We start from the raw sequence: 22,090 nt of genomic DNA, 5'->3' as shown, positions 1-22,090 counted from the left end.
TTCGGCCAGTGGGTGTGACTTTCGGCAAAGTAGCCAATCCCCTGCCTTCATTGTATGATGGGCGTGTCATACATTCGGTGTCCACGAACCGAAGCTAACCCGAATAAACAACTACGTTAGCTTGTCAGCTAGCTATCATCTTCTGGTATGCCTTCACTTACTAAGTGATTTAATGATCTGAGTCGGCGCCATTAAACATTCAGATGTACAAAACTTTTAAAATGTTCTTGACGTCTTACGGCTATGGCGATTTATGCAAATGTATTCCATTTTAAGAATGTTACATATTATAACAGCAAGTTCGATGTTTGGTTAGCATTAGCTAGCATTCATAATCAACCTAACTTTCTGTCTTTGGTAAAGGCTACCGGGGTAGAGCCAAACAAGGGGGATAAGTTGGTTAAGTTTGTTTATTTATTTTTGCTACGTCTGCATTATTTCTTTTCGTAGAAATGGCGTCGGTAACGGCGACAGAACCAGCGATATGCCCGGCTGCAATACCAGCAGCAGAGTCCATAGTGCCCGCTTGTATGTTTGCACCTGACCGGGGATGTGCTGACGATCCATCGGGCGGAGAGGGCTTTGAAGACGGCGATGGTACAAACGGCGAGTCCGCGGATCATTTAGACTTAAGCAGTAAGGTGGGCCTCACTTGAAATTGCACTTAGCAGCAATAATGTTTAAGACAATCCACACGAGTAGCTTCTTGTTTTGATTCAATAAACGAAAGCTGTGCCATGACACTACAGAATATCTGTTGCATGTAAGCTGCACATAGCGCATTTTGTGCTGGCTGTGCAAAACTTCAGAAAGTGACACGTATGTTGCACTACGTATGTAAGTGCATGCAGCTGGCAGGTTACCTAGCTGTCTATTTGTAAACTGTAGTTATCTGTACACTGGTACAAAGAAGAAGGCTAAGGCATCGGAATGATTTGGCAATAACTGCATTGTCTGATTTGCAAAGTATACAGCTTTAAAAACTTTGATTTGTTTTTGCTTGGTGAATTTGTGACTTCCAGACACTCACAAAGACTTGTTTGACTCAGTGTTTTACTCTCATTTGACCTTTCTGTCTTTCCTGTCTTTCTCTGTTGTCTCTTCCCCACACTCTCACTTTTCAGCTGGTCCTAGTGAGTCCAACGGGGGAACAGTATGATTCATTACTACGACATCTGAGGGAGCGGATAGATGAGGGCTGTGGAGAGACAATCTATGTGGTTGGACTCGGCTCAGGTAAGGACAACTATCTCCTGGAATTTAAGGATGAAGTTTTCTGAGCATATGCCATATTATACAATGGATCCTTGCCTTGCCTTACAGATGAAAATTATTCATCATATTGAATGAGCATATGACAAGTAAAATATTTTAAATTTTGAAATCTCACTTGAAGACTGGAAGGATTCAGAAAGTCAGGTTCTGCAAGGTGTATGTCTAGAGCATAGAACTGACAAAATTTCTGCACCTAGTTGTGTTTATATTTGCATTTATACTAAGTGAATGAGGGGAGTGCATGTGTTAGGAGTAGGTGAAAGTGGTCAAAGTTCCCATTTAATAATTGCTTTTATTGAATAACATGTTAATTATTTTATAGTTAATTGCATTGCCTCAAAACAACCTTTTCCTCTGCTGTTAGCACTGGTTAGACCTTCACTGATGCTGTACTGTTCTCTGGGCTTTCACTGCTCTTAAGAATATTCCTCAGTACAGTCACAAATAATTGTAAATAATGACAAAAAATTGAATAAATTGTGAAGCAGTGTTAAATTTGGATAATGAACACTAAGAAGAAATACAATATTCATCAACCCGTTTTTCTCCATGGTGAGAGCAAGATGTTAGTGTATCAAAATGTACATTAGCAAAGAAAAACCAAGGAAATCTTTTCATAATATCATTCACAAAGTGATGAAAATGTACTGAAGAACAGTGTATGAATGTTAAGCAGAAGTCAGGACAGTTGATTGAACAATAAAATGTTTGTCCCAGGCTGAGAAAGTAATCTTTTTAGTCAGGTGGTGTATGTGTGAACAGATCCCATAGATGGCACCATGTATTAAGGAGACACCAAGCGACCAGTGTGTAGTCGTTGAGCCATCACTTCTGTCAGCTGTGGTCCCAGTGTGTCATCCCAGGCAGCTAACCCCACTTGTCTGCTATTAAGTTTTCATTCTGAACAATTCTGCCCCACACACAGACACGAGGGCTTTTGTTGGCAACAAGAGTTATTTTTTGCCTGTTACAGCAACATGACTGACCCATGTGGTCTTTTGTGGGGGTCAGAGTGCATGTGTGAAAGGGTGTCATTTTTCCCTGCTCAGCACAGTGGCTGTCACTGGTTCACCAGTTCATGGATGTCTGTTTGTCTGACTGGCTGGATGAGCAGCTGGCTGACAAGCAAACTGACCTGACTGGTTGTTTCTGTTTCTCACTCAACTATAACTAAACTTTGTGGCCAGACAAGCAGCAGTGAGCGAAATTTTCTTTAGTGAAAAAATGAACCAGATGTAGTGATTTCAGTCAAAATTAATATTTACATAAGAAAGATATATCTTTGTGTAGTAACCTATGACAAAAATATACAAGTCTGCTGTTCTTGGATCACCTCTGAAGTCAGCTGGTTAGGATCCAGTCATTTTGCGAAGCACTGTGGTTACAGTAAATTAAGTTTTCTCAGCTTCACATTACATCCATTCTATTCCTCCCATAAACCACCTGTTTATTTACCCTTCTTCTATAAAGTCTGCCCTCAGTGTGTTATTTGTACCCCTGGTCTCCACCCTGTCACATAGCAACTGTCTAACATTCCTGGGGTGAGGTTTTACATTAACCCTGACATTTTGCAGACATGCTAGGAAAGTATACGCTCATTGCTCTTTTGGATGCTCATGATAAAAGCACAGTAGCATGTAGTAGTAGTAGTAGTAGTAGTAGTAGTATGCAATGTTATATTACTCATTTTTTATTGTGCGTCAGAGTAAACCTCTCATCCCAAATTTTTCCCTACTTTTAAAAAAATCTAACTCCCTCTCTCCTCTTTGCTTAGATGGAGGTGACTATGGTCTGGATGAAAAGGACATGGAGGCATCTGTAGCCACAGTGCAGTCACTGTGTGAACAGATTGAGGCTGATCTAATCCTGCTAAGGGAGAGGACAGACACTGGCGGAAAGATTCGTGACTACCTGATCCGTCGGCGTGTGGGCGAGCAGGATTTCCTGGAAGTTAGGTAAAAACAAAAGAAAAGGAGTAACGAGAATGTAATCAGAACATTTTATGAGTTCTGGGTAGGGAAAGAAAGCAAGTAATACTTCATCAGCTATTGTTAAGGTGTTCATGGGCAAGTGACTACAGTTGGATTACTCAGGTGCCAACTGCAAAAGACTGTGGCTGACCTGTCTAAATACCATTCAGATGTTTTACAACAGGTTTTCTTATATAGAACCCAGTCAGTAGTCTGCCTGTCCTACTTCTAAGTCTTTGCTTCAATATTGTCTTGTTAATAAAAGCTGATCTCTCATATATTTTTGATGCAAACTTAGTATGTTAATATCCATTACACTATCAATACTGCATAGATTGTGCGATAATTAAATTAAAAAAAACATGCACACATGAACTTCAGAAATAAAAAATGTGTTTTTGTAATCTTTCTGTAACTTAACTTTTTTGTTGAGCATAGCTCCTTCAAAGCAGCACATACACAGATACACTAAGTAACTCAAAATAGGTCTATATAGTAGCAGTAAATTGATGGATATGGATAAAAATAGTCTGATTGATTTTCTGTCTGTCATTGTGATAGATACACAGCAGCACAGGCCCTTTTTGTACCTGATTTTGCTGCTGCTGTTTTGACATACCCTTTCCTTTTGAGTGCACTGTGTGTCATGTGGATTTCATTTATGTTGATATGGAATTAGATCTGAGAAATGTTAGTTATTCTCTGAATTTTATTTAATGCAACTTTTATTTATACTGGTTAGTTTGCATTGAGCATTTACAATAACACCCTGTTACACGAAAATAACAAAAATACAGGAACAGTCGAGTCTTTAGTACAACAGAATGATAGACACTTTAGTGCACTATTAACATACTGTATCTACATGTAATTCTCTATGCTTACTCCTGTATTTCCCTCTTCAACCTCATCTCCTTCCATCTTCTCTCCAGAGTGGCAGTTGTAGGAAATGTGGATGCTGGGAAGAGCACTCTGTTGGGAGTTCTGACCCATGGTGAGCTGGACAATGGCAGAGGCTTTGCTCGCCAGAAGCTCTTCAGACACAAACATGAAATGGAAAGTGGCAGGACTAGCAGTGTGGGCAATGATATCCTGGGCTTTGATCAGGAGGGACAGGTGAGCTTTTAGCAAAGACAGTGATGTAACTTTTGAGGTATTAAACTGGAATACGTACAGAGTGAAACTTTGCTAACATGAAGGTGGAAAGTGTGGAGTACTCTTGCAAGCTTTGTCTTTCAGCTTTTTAAGTGTTTATTTATTATCTCCTCCAGCTTTTCCAAAGTTTTATACTCTGATATCGTGATAATAATGGCCCAAAATATGTGAAATGATTTATTTTTATTTTTTTCTTGGGGTATGACCCCTGAGCCCCACACCAAGTACGTGCACCTGAGTCTTTGTAAACTTTGGAAAAATGCTGTCTGCAAATCTAAGTGCAGATATGAATTTTCTCTTCATGTGCCAAGCTTTGACTGAAATGGGGCAAAACCTTTCTCTTCAGTTTTGGGCACTCTGAATCAGTCTCTCTCTGTCAGGCTCTTTGTCTGCTTGACTTGCTGGGTTTTTATTTCTCTCACATACTCAGTAAGTCATATTCTATTCCCTCTCTCTTCCGCCTTTATTTAGGTGGTGAACAAGCCAGACAGTCACGGAGGCGGCCTAGACTGGACCAAGATCTGTGAGAAATCCTCAAAGGTCATCACCTTCATTGACCTGGCTGGCCATGAGAAGTACCTCAAGACCACTGTCTTCGGCATGACTGGACACCTGCCTGATTTCTGCATGCTCATGGTGAGTTTCTTAGATTCTAGTCTAAGTGGTTTCTTAGACTGGGTAACTGGAAAACTTTAAATCAGTGATCATCAACTGGCGGCTCGCGTGCCAAATCTGGCCCACCAAAGCTTCTCACCTGGCCTGTAATATATCAGTTTATCAACATTTACTGCTACATATAGATTTTTTTTTACTCTTTCAAATGGGTAAAATCTTATTTCATTGTAAAACTGATTTGCTCAGCTCCTCCTTTCCCCACTCTCTCTCTCTCTCACTCTCCTGTGCTCGCTCTCTCTCTCTCTCTCGTGCTCTCTCTCTCTCTTGCACTCTCCTCGACACAGACAGTCTTGACCGGAGGTCTGTTATTAAACACTAATAGGCTAATTAGGCCTATAACTCCTTTTATTTGAAATATATTGAAAGTCCTTGGACAAATGTAGTTTATGACCCCTGATTTCAATATTTACTACTAAACTGGCAAAATCCTACTCCATTTTTTATTCATACTTTTCATTGCACAGTTCAACATCCTGATTCTTTTTTCCTCTTCTCTGCTCTCAGGTTGGCAGTAACGCTGGTATCGTTGGCATGACCAAAGAGCATCTGGGTCTGGCACTGGCCCTAAATGTACCAGTGTTTGTAGTGGTTACCAAGATTGACATGTGTCCAGCCAACATTCTGCAAGGTAAGGAGACATGCTTCTGTATTGCTTATTTAACTCCTAGACCTACTCCAACCCACCATCTAAAAAAGTTGTGTTGAAGTTCCCATTTGTTCCGACAAACACATCAATCAATCAATCAAACTTTATTTCAATAAAAAATGAGAAGTCAGTGATCAGTGAAAATAATGTATGGCATGGTAAATGCAGCATAGTTATAATACACACAACAATAATTACATCAATACTATAACATTGCCATACCATGCATACCACCCTGTTGTTAAAAAACTCTTTATAGAAACTAATTCCTTCTATACACAACTTGGCTGTACTTAAATTATGTTAAGGTAGTGTGTATAAATCCACCACTTATTCACAATAAAAGGCTCCAGAGGGAAAGAAACCGCCCGTGGGTTTTAATGGGAAACAAAAGGAGGAAGAGTTGAGTTAGCATAAATAGCAAACCGCTGCAAGGGCAAATTAACAAAGCAAAAAGGAGCAATTTAGGAAAGGGACTGTCCTGAAATATGACTAAATATGCCTTACAATACAAATACAAGGGATATCTATAATAATTGCTGTCCTTTTGTCCAGCCTCCTTGTAGCAAAGTATGTACTCCTTAAACCCGAGCCAGTGTTTCTGTTTTGAGAATTACTCATGCGGTGGATTTTTGTGTGTTTATTTACAGAGACACTAAAATTATTACAGAGGTTATTAAAGTCACCGGGCTGCAGGAAAATCCCAGTGTTGGTCCAGAACAAGGATGACGTCATCGTCACAGCCTCCAACTTTAGCTCAGAGAGGTAAGAGCAAAGGAGAGGAAGACAGAAGGATAGTAAGAGTGGACTACACTGTTACCAAAGAGAGAAAACCAAGCTTGGAGGAATAGAAAGGCAGGAAGATGATGATGTGACAGAATGTGGCAGTGCAAACAGACACACAGATAGAAGCATGATGTAATGACTATTCAAACAAGTAATGTTGATCACAATTTTAAATTCAGATTTTTAGCTGCATTTTGAAAATGATGACTGCATGCATGCAAAATTTGTGAATGTGGTAGTTACATTGTACCATTCTTGACATGACTTAATTCAAGTACTTCACTTCCATACTGCTGCTTTGAAGAGGGTTTTTGTATTGGAAGCTGAATTAATTTGACAAAATTTGTCCATGTTAAAGTATGTCCACTACAGTGCTTGTCTCTGCCACTCACAGACTCAAATTGTAAGTATCTGATAACATTATGGACAGTATTCCCACAGAATTTGAGTCTGTCATTAGCTAAAACAAGCACTTTAGTAGACTTACTTTGATGTGTTGTTGTGTCATGTTTGTTGTTGCCTTTTGCATTACACTACAACAGCTGTTTGCAGTTACCAGGTATACGTTTTTGCTCAATTCTCCCCCAGCTGCAAAGATATTTCCCCCAATCAATCATTTAAACTTGGGAAATAAGGCCTAAGTTCACAGATACTGGAGTCATCTCTTAATCTGAGTGAAGATTGAATCAGTTTGTGTTAAGTAAGACAGGTGCATTTATACGTGAACATCCTCTTCCATTCCACTCCTCCTCCATCTTGAATTCACCATTTCTGAAACTGCTAGACCTTAATAGTCTTGCTTTAAGGCATTTGGGCAAAGCATGATTGTCATTTTTAACTGACTCATCTCTTCTGTTGCTCTCTGGTATCCTCTCTCTTTGCAGGATGTGTCCAATTTTCCAGATATCAAATGTGACGGGGGAGAACATGGACTTGTTGAAGATGTTCTTGAACCTTCTGTCTTCTAGGACCACTTTTAGCAACGATGAGCCTGCAGAGTTCCAAATAGATGACACATACTCAGTACCGGTATGAAATAAAATAAACACACATTGATTTTTGTTTAGCTCTCAGTTACTCTCTCCTCTTTGGGTTTTCGCAGTTGACATAGTGTTGAAAACAGAGTTCACAGGGTAGTGTGCTCTGAATATGAAAAGAAGATTGAGGGTATTTACATTTTACTCTCTTAAGTAGTAAATCCTCAAAAAGAGACATTATTTGTTGAGAAGTTTACTCTTGAGGCTTCATACTAATTGAGACAGACGAGGACTGTTTCTAGATGACAACAGCACAAGGGGAAGAAGAGCCAGACACCTAACCTGACCTCATGTTAATCTTCTCTTGGCAGGGTGTGGGCACAGTAGTTTCAGGGACTACGTTACGTGGATTGATACGGCTGAATGACACATTGCTCTTAGGCCCAGACCCGCTTGGCACCTTCATCCCTATCGCTGTTAAATCCATCCACCGTAAAAGGATGCCTGTGAGAGAGGTTCGCGGTGGACAGACTGCATCCTTTGCCCTCAAAAAGGTATGTGGGAGAGCAATTTGTCATAGAATATTATTGGAATATTATTATTACCTACTGCAAAAACTGCATACAGACAACCTAAAACAAATTCCTGTTTTTAAAAACTTCCGAAAAAGATAATTATTATGAAACTTTTAGATGTAACATGCATATGAATTAGTTTCCTAACTTTATAATCAGTTTTGTAACGCATGCAAATCCCAATGTGTGGGAGCAGGTCTTCAGTCTCTAATTGTTGTCTGGCTTCACCACTCCCCCAGCTTCATTTTTCTCTTTTGTTCCTGCTGTTCTTTCTGCCCTTTCCTTCCATCTCCTCAGATCAAACGGTCGTCTATAAGAAAAGGAATGGTAATGGTCTCCCCAAAGTTGATGCCACAGGCCACTTGGGAGTTTGAGGCCGAGATTTTGGTGCTTCACCACCCAACTACGATATCCCCGAGATACCAGGCCATGGGTTAGTGTCAAACACCAATATGCACCAGTTTATGTAGCCTTTGTATGTCTTTTATTTAACTAATTTTTTCTTTAATACAATTTGAATGCCATTACACTTAGATTTTATTAGGTCTCCTTTATAGAAACTGTTTGGTCAACTGGAAACATTTCTACTAAGAGTAAATGAGTCACTCTCTCACTATCATACCAGTGCACTGCGGCAGCATCAGGCAGACAGCCACCATCCTGACAATGAACAAAGACTGTCTAAGAACAGGGGACAAAGCCTCAGTTCATTTCCGCTTCATTAAGACCCCAGAGTACCTGCACTGTGACCAGAAGCTGGTGTTTAGGGAAGGACGCACCAAAGCTGTGGGCACCATCACCAAGGTACTGGAGCTTTTGGTTACTTCTGTAGTTCAATCTGGATGTGTAGTTCCTAGAAAAAAAATGTTACATTGACTTAATACAGAATTTGTGTATGAAAGTTGTGTTGTTCAGGTCAACAGGCCCTTTAAGGGTCATTAGAAACAATTAAGGCCCAGATGAGGGGCCAGACCAGGGGCTATTCAAAGACTTCTTTGTGTGATGTACAAATTCCACCATCTTCAAAACTAGACAAGAGATTTGTGTGTTGTCATGTAGTAGGCGGACAAAGACAGGACCTGTGGCATCAACAACATGAGGTTCAAGTCCACAAGTATAACCTGTGCCAACAGCAAACCAAAACAATGAGCTAAAAGTGGCTAAAGGCTCTGTAGAGCTACGTCATTGTACATTACAGTTACTCAATTCACTGTTTAATTCAACACTGAATAAAGTGGATTTGCTAACACTTTCTGTGCTTGTATTTTCAGCTCCTCCAATCAGTGAACACCCAGGCAGCCAAGGCCCAACAGTCCAAGACACAGGCAAATAAAAAGACCTCTAAAGAGGGTACAGCAGCCAATGAGGAAGCTGGATCAACAGCACGACCACCTAGTCCTAACACAGCACAGCTACCAGTGAGTAAATCCTCGCCCAGTGAACCATTTCCCAGTTTAATACGTTTTAAAGAAAATGTGAGACATGAAATTTGAGGAATTTTCTCGTTAGAACATGCTTTATGCTGCAGACATTGTTATCAGTCCAGGAGGAGTCAAATTCTTGATCAAGTGAGAATGTCAGTACCTAATTGAGGACAATAACCCTTGATTTAGGTTAGTAAATTTAAGGTATTTTTTGAGTTGAGTTGCATTGAGTTGCGAGTTGCTGGACATTCAAAAGCCCTGAAAGGCAAGTGAGAAAATGATTTTTGATGAATGATCCTACTCCATTTTTTAATTCACCTGCCTCTCAGGGCAGATGAATAAAAAAAACCTTAGAAACATTATCCTGGAAAAAAATATTTTCTCACTTGCCCTTCAGGGCTTCTGTACCATTTCTTATTTAATGTATTAAAAGGCAATATAATACAGATAGTTTTGTAACACTGCTCCAATTTTGATCCTTTTTTGCAACAAACTGTGAGGGAGAATGGTAAACTCACCTTTTTAAATGGTGCTTATTTCCTTTTCTTCCTGCTTTTGACTGTCTTTAAATTTGCCAGTTAATTTCTCTTTCACTGTCCCCTCTCTTGCCTATTCTGTTTCATCCCTCAATTATGTGGGTTTTCTTCCTGCCATGTTCACTGTTTTTGTTCCAAATCTCCTTCCATGTATCACTTTATCCTGCTCACAATATCCTGCTTTCATCTCCCCATACGGTTACACCTGTACTCCCCGTCATCATATTTCCTCTGCTCACTTGTCCATTTGCCATCTGATCATCATCCTCCCCTCTGCTCTTTCTGCCATTGACTCTCACTGTCGTCTCCTTTGCTATCCTTCCTTCCTCTCTCCCTGTCTTGGCATGCTGCGTCAGACAGTGGCAGAGGAGGAGGCTCAGTGTAAAGATGGCAACAAAGAAAACAAGGTAAAGAAGTTTCTGCAGTCATGATGAGGTCATTGTCTTTTAAAGCGTGGATGTTCTTTTGTTTTCTCCACTTTCTAAACATTACAAACCAATGTTTTCTGGGCATGCATCATTCTTTTTAGTATAGTCGCACATTCAATTAACAGTTTAACCTGAAAGCTATTCAGTAGAACCACAGTGTTTTACTGCCAGCCACTGAGCAGCTTTGCTTTTTTACAATTAAGTGCTCAAGTAATTACTGAACTGGACCCCAGTGTTGTTTTCATTGTTTTGAAACAGTCAAGGTACTTAGTGTTTTAAGGAGAAAATGACTGTACACATTACTTGCAGTATGTCAGTGTGAGATCTTACTCAACTAATTTAGAGTCCTTTCTGGTCATGGAATAAAATTTTAAAGTTTTGAGAGTATGATTTTTAAAAGGTTTCAAGCACTGCAGTTGAGTTATAATTTAAATTTGCAGCCATTTTCCAGTTGCTGCTTGAAAACAACTGATTTCAAGTTTTCTTTATACTATAGTGGAGGTGGGTCTCCCCATCTGAACTGGACCCTGAACTGTTGTGACTTACCTTCTCCTTATTCATTTTATTCATTCCCTTGGAGTAACTTTAACCTGGTTTTTACCCTCTTAACCCTTTTTATCTAAGGGCACAAGTGAGAAATATTTTTTGTTTCTCAGAAACACATCTAACACCTGGACTGTTGTGGAGCAACCAGTTTTACCTGCTGTCTTCAGTTTATTTCTCACCTGATTTCTTGTAACAGCTGGCTCACTGTCTGTTTACAGCTCAAGTCTGGAGGTGGAGGACGCAGGAGAGGCGGTCAGAGACATCGAGGGAAAGGCCTGAATGCTGCAACAATCTCTACAGTGGTACCTGCAGGAGCAGCAGGCACAGCCTAAAAGCACAAACTTTCATTTCTCCCTAGCCTATGTTATCTTTTCACAGGGAGGAAAAGTGACTGCATGGCCCTCTGGTGGTTGTATACAGACTGACTGGACATGTTTCTTTAATATAAAATAATTATGCAGCAATTTTGAATCATAAGAGTGAATTATTTTCCACACATGAAGTCAATTTGAAGCTTTATTGGTGTTTTTACTTCTGGGCTGCTGAAGATAGTATTGAGTTTTTATTTAGTTGGAGCTTTATTGCAGTTAACTGCAATTTGTAGGTTACATTATATAACATTTTCTTTTGTAATACAAAAGTTTTGGGGGTGTTCATCTTGTTTGTAGTTCATCAGAACTTCTTTTATAGCATTAACTGTTTTCCCAGCCAGCAGAGGCATCAGTCACTTTCCCTGCCTTAACATTTTCCAACCTTCAAGCTACATTTTTCCTGTTGCTCATCATCCTCTTACTCATTCTGCATCCTCTTGTGTTCAGCTCAGCCTAACTTTCATTAATGCACCTTTTCTGGGTGACACCAGGGTTGGACTCTACGTACTGTCACATCAGTCATTTGAGGAGGTAGATGGTGCACTTGCTGATAAATAGTACTTTTCTTTTAAAAAGGCTTGTCATTGAGGCTGGCAGTTTGTATTCATATTGGAAATTGATTAAAATCAAAGGGAACTGATGCCAAATTAAGGGGTACAGCTGTCTCATATCAGCTAAAAAATGGATCAGATAAATGTGATTTATTTGTCCTGCAACTGTCCTGGGTGGCAGCTAAAGTTTTTCCTCTGGAATTCCCCTTTGCTTAAGATTTTTTTGAATGATGGTGTTGGTTAAATTTTGTGGCCAGTTAACAGAAACCTTTTTTCCTTGTCCTGGGATTGCAGCCACTAATGCCCTGTCATCACCTGTCACAAAACATCTCCTCGTAGATGAAGAGAAAAACAGTCTCTTGTCCTTTTAATAACTCTGCAATAGCGAGGTAATTTTATAAATTTTATATTAATCCTTTTTCTAAGAGCCCATGTCGAAGTTTTACAAAATCTGTGCAGGTCTAATGCTGGCAAGAGAGGAAAGGTGTGAATAGGTCCTAATTTTTCCTCAAGTGTAGTCTATTATCAAAAGTAAAATTTGTCCTGTGTAACATGGTGCAGGTCCTTGTGAAATCTCCTCCTTACTTTGTTGGAAATACACTCAGTTGTCAGTTTATTAGGTACACTTAGCCAAAACTAATGTGTGGCAATAAATCCTACAAGAAGGTAAAATGTGCAGTTTTTGTTGAAACCGTTTACAGCATCACAAATTACAATCTCCAAAATGAGCATGCAGTTGAACGAGCACCTCTCTACAACAGTTTCAGCATAAACTTAACATTATAACCTTCAAGTGCTATGTGTACCTAATATACTGGCAACTGAGTATATCTGAAGCTAAGCAGATGTAAGCACAACTTTCTACCATTTTGATGCAGTCTGACTGCCCAGTCCCCAGACATTTACTCATCTAGTATTTTTACTACTTAAATACAAAAACTCAAGTGATGTTTGAAAAGCCAAGTAAGAACATATGTAATTCACAAAAATATCTTACTGTGACTTGAGCCTGGACATTTTGTACTCTATTAGAAAGAGCCATCGGCTGCCAAACAGATATTTCAAAGCTTTAAGGGTCAAATACAAATGTGTACCAGACACAGAAAGTCAATTGCTTTCTAAACAGAGCGAGCAGTGGTGCACAAGTTAAAGTTATCTCATATTGTTCCTACTAAGCTAACATAAAATCTAAAATGAGTGGCCACCAACAACTACATATTCTTTTTTTTCAACTGCATTTTTCCACTGGTTTTATCATCTTGTTCAATGGTCCTCATCCCAGCTTTGAGTTTGATATTGGGAAGATAACAAAATGTGTTATTGGTTGTCAGAGGGGCTTTTTCCCTTTCACATTCATACTATGATTTCAGATTCAGTCTGGTCTGAGAGTCTTTGAGGCTCTTGAATTACTAAATCACAAAACTGCCAGAATATTTCTCCTTTTCTCCTCTTGACTTTTTTTTCTAACTGAAATTGCATGGTTTTGTTTTTGAAGGGACACATTTTGTGTGTATGTATGTACAAAAATACAAGTTGTGCAGAAGAACTAAGGATGAAAAGATGCCATTTAAATTAAGTGGTGCCAGTTTGTGTTGTAAATCCTTTTAAATAAAGATGTTCTAGAAAACTGATGTGCACTTTTTTTTTTTCATCTAAGGCATTCTGTTGATGCTCTCAGCATTGGAATAAGCTGAGAGACCATCAGTGAAATTTTCCACATACATAATAGCTCTAGATGTTTATGTGCTATCATCATTCATTAGTTAATGACAGAAAAAACTAATATTATTACATTCACACAAAAGTTGTGTTTCTGTTCAAAGTCAACCTGAGGTTCCTTGATATTGAAAGTGCCACTTTACACAGCTTTCCTCATTGACTGATGAAGCCCTGAACAGTAAAATCTGACGTGTTTATGTAACACTTAAGGATCCATGTTAACACCAGGTCAGTGAACATATGGGCCTAATCTACAGTGTTAAAGTTACACTGAACATAGTGTTGAAAGCTCCAAGGGAACTGGTTGACTTGCATGGTCTGACCTGAATCAAGAATGATGAGTGTTGTTGATCACATCAGCATCTTCCTGGATGAGAATGAGTAAAAGATTAACATTGAAAATGACAGATTTAAATGGTTTAAATATCTCTGGTTCAATCAATAATACATCCATGACCCAGGCTTTATCCCACCTACCCCGTGGATGTATTACAAGAGCAATCAGAGGCGGCTGCTAGGCGGAAAAGGATCAGCTGGCCAGTTGGCTAACGTGTGTTGTCATGGGCCGCGTCGTAGCGAGAGGCGGAGAAACGTAGTCGGGAAACAGATTAACAGCAACGTTTGAACAGCTGCCTCGGCTTGTCAGTACTGCGAGAAAACTTGATTACCGAAGACGTCTGGATGCCAAAACAAGCACAAAACAAGCATTGGAGCTGCTTTTTGACGAACACGAGAGGCTGGACGCTGAATACACCTGCGCCGAGAGGGTAAGGAACTAGCAATTAGCATTTGTGTTAGCGGAGAGCGTTAGCATCAACCTTCCCATTAAAGACATCTTTGACTTATTCATCAGTCGTTTTTATCGCGTGGATAATAGTGTGTTCGTGTTTCCTTGACTGAGGCGTCCCTGACACGAGTTGTGGATCCCCAACGTGAACTGTGAAAACACAATGAGTTCCTGTTTGAATCCTTGTTGTAATTGTTTGCAGTCACTTTACTGACATTTTGCATCTCTTTGTAACTTTGTGTTCCATCCTGGTCATTTTAACTCATCTTATACCGTTTATATCATGTCGCTGTCATCTTTTTGTGTCTGTCTGCGGTCATTTTGTATTATATTGCGTCTGTACCTTGCTCCTTTACTGGATGTCACAGTTAGCATTAGCGGCGAGCGTTAACATTTGCCTTATCTTGTGATGATCCCCTCGAGACTTTTCCTGTTGTCTCGTCGTTTTTATTTGCGGTTAATGTGTGTTTGTGTTTCTGTGACTATAGCACCCCTGACATGTGTTGTGGGCACCTTACTGAGGCAAGGTAACTGATTAGTAGTTGCGGTCATTTTGTTGCTATTTGTGGTCTTATTGCATCATTTGCGTCTTTACTTGGCTATATTACATCTATTTATGGTCAGCTTCGTTTCTCTTTGCAGTCGCTCTTACTGCGTCTCTGTAGTTCTGTGTCCATTCCTGATCAGTTTACATTTCTTTAAGGTCATTTTGTGTCATTGTGGCAGTTAAGCATATAATTGTCATTGTTTTGCATTTTTTGTCTGTCGTTTTTGTTTGTCTTTGGAAATTAGTTGCAGTAATCTGTCCATAACTATCTATTGACCCACAGTTGTAAAGATTAGTGATGAGAAATTTGTTTGTGGTGTCTCAACACTTGATTGAGCTCAGTTATATGTTAAATTCAAGCTTGAAAAATACATTTTAACTCTGCTCCTCCACTAGTTTGAACCTCAAACAACAACTTTGTTATTGGTTCTTAAGGATGTGATGGTTTTTCTTGTCATGTGTGTTTTCTGGAACACTCCCCTAATGTTTGGATAATATTCTAGTTCAGCTGTAATTATTAATATCTATTAGGGGTGTAATGATATACGAGACGATACACAATATTGGGTTCATGACATTTTTAAGAAAACTTTAATGATGTAACTGGTAAGATTTATTTGACTGAAAGTCACAAAATGCAAAACAATGCAGGTGCATTTTGAAATGTCTATATATGAGTTTCTAACTTCTAACTGAAGCTGTGTGTGACCTAACTGAACTGAAAGGTGGGAAAACATGGATGATGGTCACAGAAAAATAATAAAAAAATAATTAATGCAAACACTTATACACACTCATACAGTGTAGCAACATGTCCACAGATATTAACTGAACAGTACTATGTGTATGGTTGACTTAATGTGAAACAAATTAGACAGAATCAGCAGTGTTGACCACTGTTGATGTGAGTAGCAGCCATCTTTGATTCTTATGTTGCGGTTGGTGGGTTTTCTTGGACTAGTTTAGTGTCACTGGGTAAATCCCGACTCAAACCTTGATATTTAATGAATTTAGTAGTGAATGTAAATGAGAGCTGATTAATTATGTCACAAATAAATCAGAAAAAAGTACTAAATCTAACTGCTCAGAGCTCAAGATGTCTTGTTTTGCTTAATCAGCAGTGTTTACTATTTATTGTAAAGTAAACCTTTGGCATTCTTGGTTTAAAAAAAATATGTATCAGAATAGTTGTCAGTTTTGTCTGTAGACAAATTGACTGTAACGCTCCTCACCTTTGCACCAAACAATATTAAACACATCAGAATCATCAAATGCTAAATTTTCTGTCTTAGACTGTTATTCTAAGGATCAGTCAAAATGGGATTGAAAAATATCTTAACTTCAGTTTGATTGTACATGATCAGGGATTCTTAATTATGTGTATGTGCTAGACATACTAGACTACTTCATACAAAACAATATCAATTTCTACAAATAAAATACTGGAGTAAGTTGTTTGTGTGTATTTAATTGTTGGTCAGAGGGTGATTTTAAAAATATCTTCACATTGTATAACGACCAGTTCTACACTTGAGTACTTTTCTTCTACAGTTCTACAGTTACTAAATTTTTCACTCAAGCTGCCGTTAAGACCCTTGTAAATTTGGTTGTTACTCATTAAACAAAAACAACACAAAACAAAGACATTTTAAATGTGTTAAGAAGAAGAAGGTTGAAATTGTAAATTATGATTCTGTATGTGACCGCCTGTGGTGGAGGAAATGCACAGACTTTTTACTGAAGAATAATAAATAACACAAGTTGAAATCCTGCATTCAAAAATGTACTTAACTGATAGTGTTTATTATTGTTGTGCAGTCCACAGTAGCATACATGATTGCTTCAGTGATTAGTTGATATGTTGAAATGTTGTGGTTCAGCTGTAATGTTGAATGTTTATCTATGTTTTCATGGTTAAACTGTTGATGAGGAATAGGTAGTAGAGTATTGATAATTTTGTATGTTTCTCTTTGATTTCCTCCAGGTGTCACCACTTCGTCGACGACATCGTCCACGATCGCAGAGACATGGTCCATGATCGGAGAGACATTGTTGAGGATGAGGGAGACATTGTCCACGATCAGAGACGTTGTCCATGATCGCAGAGACCTTGTCAAAGATGAGAGAGACGTTGTCCGTGATCAGAGACATTGTCCCATGCTTCGTAGAGACCTTGCGATAGAATCGGCGGAGACGGGGGTCACCGATTTGACGGCACTGCCCGCGATCATGGAGACGTTGTTGATGGTCACAGAGACAGCGTCTATGATCTCAGAGACATCGTCCACGATCTCAAAGCCATTGTCCATGATCACAGAGACATTGTCCATAATCTCAGAGACATTGTCCGCGATCACAGAGACATAGTCCGCGATCGCAGAGACGTCGTCCATGATCGCAGAGACGTCGTCCATGATCGCAGAGTCTTCATACAATAAAGAAGTTCTTTGTGACCAGGACTGAGGCCTCCAGGTAATTCACAAACAGCTTTACATAAACTGCCCAACACAGAACACAATAACTGTCACGTTATAGTAAAGCATCAAAAATGTTAAAAGTGTCACGTTATAGTAAGATATAAAAATGTCAACTGTTATTGTTGAGGATCAGTCAAAATGGAACTGAAAAATATCTTAACTTCAGTTTGATTGTACATGATCAGAAATTTTTAATTATGTGTATGTGCTAGATACACTAGACTACACTATACAAAATAATATAAATTCTACAAATAAAATATTGGAGTGAGTTGTTCATAAGTGTGTTAATTTCAATAGTTGGTCAGAGGGTGATTTTAAAAATATCTTTACAGTTTATAACGACCAGTTCTACACTTATTGACTTAACATTTTTCACATAAGCTGCTGCTAAGATCTTTGTAAATTTGGTTGTTATTCATCAAACAAAAACAAAACAAAGACATTTTCAATATGTGTTACTTAAAAAGAAGGTTTAAATGTGAAATAATGATTCTGTGTGTGACCGTCTGTGGTGGAAGAAATACTCAGACTTTTTACTGAAGTATAATAAACAACACAAGTTACAATCTTGCATTCAAAATTGACTTAACTGATAGTGTTTATTATTGTTGTGCAGTTCACAGTAACATACATGATTGCTTCAATGATTAGTTGATAGACACAATTAATAATCAGTTCACTTTGTCCCAAATATTTGTCATTGTTGGTTCTTCAGGAGGTGATGACAGTCAACTGTTGATTTTCTGAAACAGCCTCTAATGTTTGTTAAATGTTGTGGTTCAGCTGTAATGTTGAATGTTTATCTATGTTTTCGTGGTTAAACTGTTGATGAGGAATAGGTAATAGTGTACTGATCATTTTCCTTTGTATGTTTCTCTTTGATTTCCTCCAGGTGTCACCACTTCGTCCACGACATCGTCCACGATCGCAGAGACATGGTCCATGATCGGAGAGACATTGTTGAGGATGAGGGAGACATTGTCCACGATCAGAGACGTTGTCCATGATCGCAGAGACCTTGTCAAAGATGAGAGAGACGTTGTCCATGATCAGAGACATTGTCCCATGCTTCGTAGAGACCTTGCGATAGAATCGGCGGAGACGGGGGTCACCGATTTGACGGCACTGCCCGCGATCATGGAGACATTGTTGATGGTCACAGAGACAGCGTCTATGATCTCAGAGACATCGTCCACGATCTCAAAGTCATTGTCCATGATCACAGAGACATTGTCCATAATCTCAGAGACATTGTCCGCGATCACAGAGACGTAGTCCATGATCGCAGAGACATCGTCCATGATTGCAGAGACGTCGTCCATGATCGCAGAGACGTCGTCCATGATCGCAGAGTCTTCATACAATAAAGAAGTTCTTTGTGACCGGGACTGAGGCCTCCAGGTAATTCACAAACAGCTTTACATAAACTGCCCAACACAGAACACAATAACTGTCACGTTATAGTAAAGCATCAAAAATGTTAAAAGTGTCACGTTATAGTAAGATATAAAAATGTCAACTGTTATTGTTGAGGATCAGTCAAAATGGAACTGAAAAATATCTTAACTTCAGTTTGATTGTACATGATCAGAAATTTTTAATTATGTGTATGTGCTAGATACACTAGACTACACTATACAAAATAATATAAATTCTACAAATAAAATATTGGAGTGAGTTGTTCATAAGTGTGTTAATTTCAATAGTTGGTCAGAGGGTGATTTTAAAAATATCTTTACAGTTTATAACGACCAGTTCTACACTTATTGACTTAACATTTTTCACATAAGCTGCTGCTAAGATCTTTGTAAATTTGGTTGTTATTCATCAAACAAAAACAAAACAAAGACATTTTCAATATGTGTTACTAAAAAGAAGGTTTAAATGTGAAATAATGATTCTGTGTGTGACCGTCTGTGGTGGAAGAAATACTCAGACTTTTTACTGAAGTATAATAAACAACACAAGTTACAATCTTGCATTCAAAATTGACTTAACTGATAGTGTTTATTATTGTTGTGTAGTTCACAGTAACATACATGATTGCTTCAATGATTAGTTGATAGACACACAATTAATAATCAGTTCACTTTGTCTCAAATATTTGTCGTTGTTGGTTCTTCAGGAGGTGATGACAGTCAACTGTTGATTTTCTGAAACAGCCTCTAATGTTTGTTAAATGTTGTGGTTCAGCTGTAATGTTGAATGTTTATCTATGTTTTCATGGTTAAACTGTTGATGAGGAATAGGTAATAGTGTACTGATCATTTTCCTTTGTATGTTTCTCTTTGATTTCCTTCCAGGTGTCACCACTTCGTCGACGACATCGTCCATCGATCGCAGAGACATGGTCCATGATCGGAGAGACATTGTTGAGGATGAGGGAGACATTGTCCACGATCAGAGACGTTGTCCATGATCGCAGAGACCTTGTCAAAGATGAGAGAGACGTTGTCCGTGATCAGAGACATTGTCCCATGCTTCGTAGAGACCTTGCGATAGAATCGGCGGAGACGGGGGTCACCGATTTGACGGCACTGCCCGCGATCATGGAGACATTGTTGATGGTCACAGAGACAGCGTCTATGATCTCAGAGACATCGTCCACGATCTCAAAGTCATTGTCCATGATCACAGAGACATTGTCCATAATCTCAGAGACATTGTCCGCGATCACAGAGACATAGTCTGCGATCACAGAGACATTGTCCACGGTCGCAGAGAGTCTTCATACAATAAAGAAGTTCTTTGAGACCAGGACTGAGGCCTCCAGGTAATTCACAAACAACTTTACATCAACTGTCCAACACAGAGCACTCACATTAAACTGTTTACGTTCAGTAATTGATCTTAACCCATAACATAATCTTTACCCCCAGTTTATTTACATAGTTAATGTAAAAACACTTCAAAGAAAAGGTAGAATTTACGGATATAAACTGTTACTGTAAAGTATTGGAAAGATGATGACCAGTTATGCCATGTTAGTAGAAGTTATTTTTGAGTAATGTTGTGTTTGGAAAAACCTGGTTTTAAACAAATGTTGTGTGTTTCAGCCAAATTTATTTTTATAAGAAAAAGCAGACCAGTAAAATATTTCTGTAATTTCATATCAACATACAATATATTCAGTAAAATATAATATTTATATATTAAAATATAATTAGGAAAGAGACACTTGAACTGTCTCAAATGTCACAGAGCTAAACAAAAACCATGCAACAGAAGTAATAACATCAGAATAGTATAACAATACAAGTAATCTGCAACATAAAAAAACTTTAAAGAATGTATTAGTAATCTATATTAATAGAAGTAATGTAATTAAAAAGACAGATGTAATAGTAAATGGTATCTGTAGTATAAAAGTAGTTTGCAGTATTCAACGTTGTTACCATCAGACAAATTTATGTTATTTTTTAAAAAATTAACGAAATAAAAAATATTATATTAATATGTAATGAAAATTTAATATGTTGTGGTAAAAGTAATCTAAAATCTGAGGTTATAGTAAAAGTAACCTGTAATATAGTGACGTATTAGCGACACAGGAACACTAGTAATCTAACATGAAGGTAAATATGTTAAAATATAATAAAGAATCAAAAATGTAAAAAGGTCATGGTATAGGGAGTTATAGAAAATGTCATAAAAATGCCAAAGTATAGTAAGGTGTCAAAAAATGTGAAAAAATGTAATAGTATGGTAAGGTGTCAGAAAATGTGAAAAAATGTCATAGTATAATAAGGTGTCAAAAAATGTGAAAAAATGTCATAGTATAGTAAGCCGTCAAAAAACGTCATAGTATAGTAAGGCGTCAAAAAATGTGAAAAAATGTCATAGTATAGTAAGACGTCAAAAAATGTGAAAAAATGTCATAGTATAAGTAAAGCGTCAAAAAACGTCATAGTATGGTAAGGCGTCAAAAATGTCATAGTATAGTAAGGCATCAAAAATGGTCCAAAAACGTTATAAGTATAATAAGGCGTCAGAAATTGTCAAAAAATGTCATAGTATAGTAAGGTGTCAAAAAATAGTGAAAAAATGTCATAGTATAGTAAGGCATGTGCAAAAATGTGAAAAAATGTCATAGTATAGGTAAGGCGTGTCAAAAAATGTGAAAAAATGTCAGTATAGTAAGGTGTCAAAAAATGTGAAAAAATGTCATAGTAAGGTGTCAAAAAATGTGAAAAAATGTCATAGTATAGTAAGGCGTCAAAAAATGTGAAAAAATGTCATAGTATAGGTAAGGTGTCAAAAAATGTGAAAAAATGTCATAGTATAGTAAGGCTGTCAAAAAATGTCATAGTATGGTAAGGTGTCAAAAAATGTGAAAAAATGTCATAGTATAGTAACGCGTCAAAAAATGTGAAAAAACGTCATCAGTATAGTAAGGTGTGAAAAAATGTCATAGTATAGTAAGGTGTCAACAAATGTGAAAAAATGTCATAGTATAGCAAAGGCGTCAAAAAATGTGAAAAAATGTCATAGTATAGTAAGGCGTCAAAAAATGTGAAAAAATGTCATAGTATAGTAAGGTGTCAAAAAATGTGAAAAAATGTCATAGTATAGTAAGGGTCAAAAAATGTGCATAGTATAGTAAGGTGTCAAAAAATGTGAAAAAATGTCAGTATAGTAAGGT

The 22,090-nt window shown here is 38.0% G+C and overlaps 1 protein-coding gene across 3 annotated transcripts; it reads left to right on the top strand.

Annotated features, from left to right (window-relative positions):
- The first annotated feature begins 33 nt into the window (after positions 1-33).
- Positions 34-13,542, top strand: gtpbp1l (GTP binding protein 1, like). Of its 3 annotated transcripts, none has more exons than XM_018685319.2 (15): positions 34-145; positions 451-641; positions 1,125-1,236; positions 3,050-3,230; positions 4,178-4,361; positions 4,872-5,036; positions 5,580-5,703; positions 6,372-6,486; positions 7,392-7,536; positions 7,856-8,038; positions 8,357-8,492; positions 8,685-8,863; positions 9,331-9,477; positions 10,376-10,426; positions 11,212-13,542. In XM_018685319.2, exons 2-15 carry the CDS (start codon positions 453-455, stop codon positions 11,323-11,325), a joined length of 2,025 nt encoding a protein of 674 aa, XP_018540835.1. In that variant the 5' UTR covers positions 34-145; positions 451-452; the 3' UTR covers positions 11,326-13,542. The 3 variants fall into 3 exon arrangements, with proteins under 3 accessions (XP_018540835.1, XP_018540838.1, XP_018540836.1); XM_018685320.2 differs by lacking the exon at positions 34-145 and adding an exon at positions 148-261; XM_018685322.2 differs by lacking the exon at positions 10,376-10,426.
- The last annotated feature ends 8,548 nt before the right edge of the window (positions 13,543-22,090 follow it).

Source organism: Lates calcarifer, linkage group LG5 (genome assembly GCF_001640805.2).
Source record: "Lates calcarifer isolate ASB-BC8 linkage group LG5, TLL_Latcal_v3, whole genome shotgun sequence".
Lineage (NCBI taxonomy): Eukaryota > Metazoa > Chordata > Actinopteri > Centropomidae > Lates > Lates calcarifer.
This window is presented reverse-complemented; position numbering and strand designations above follow the sequence as displayed.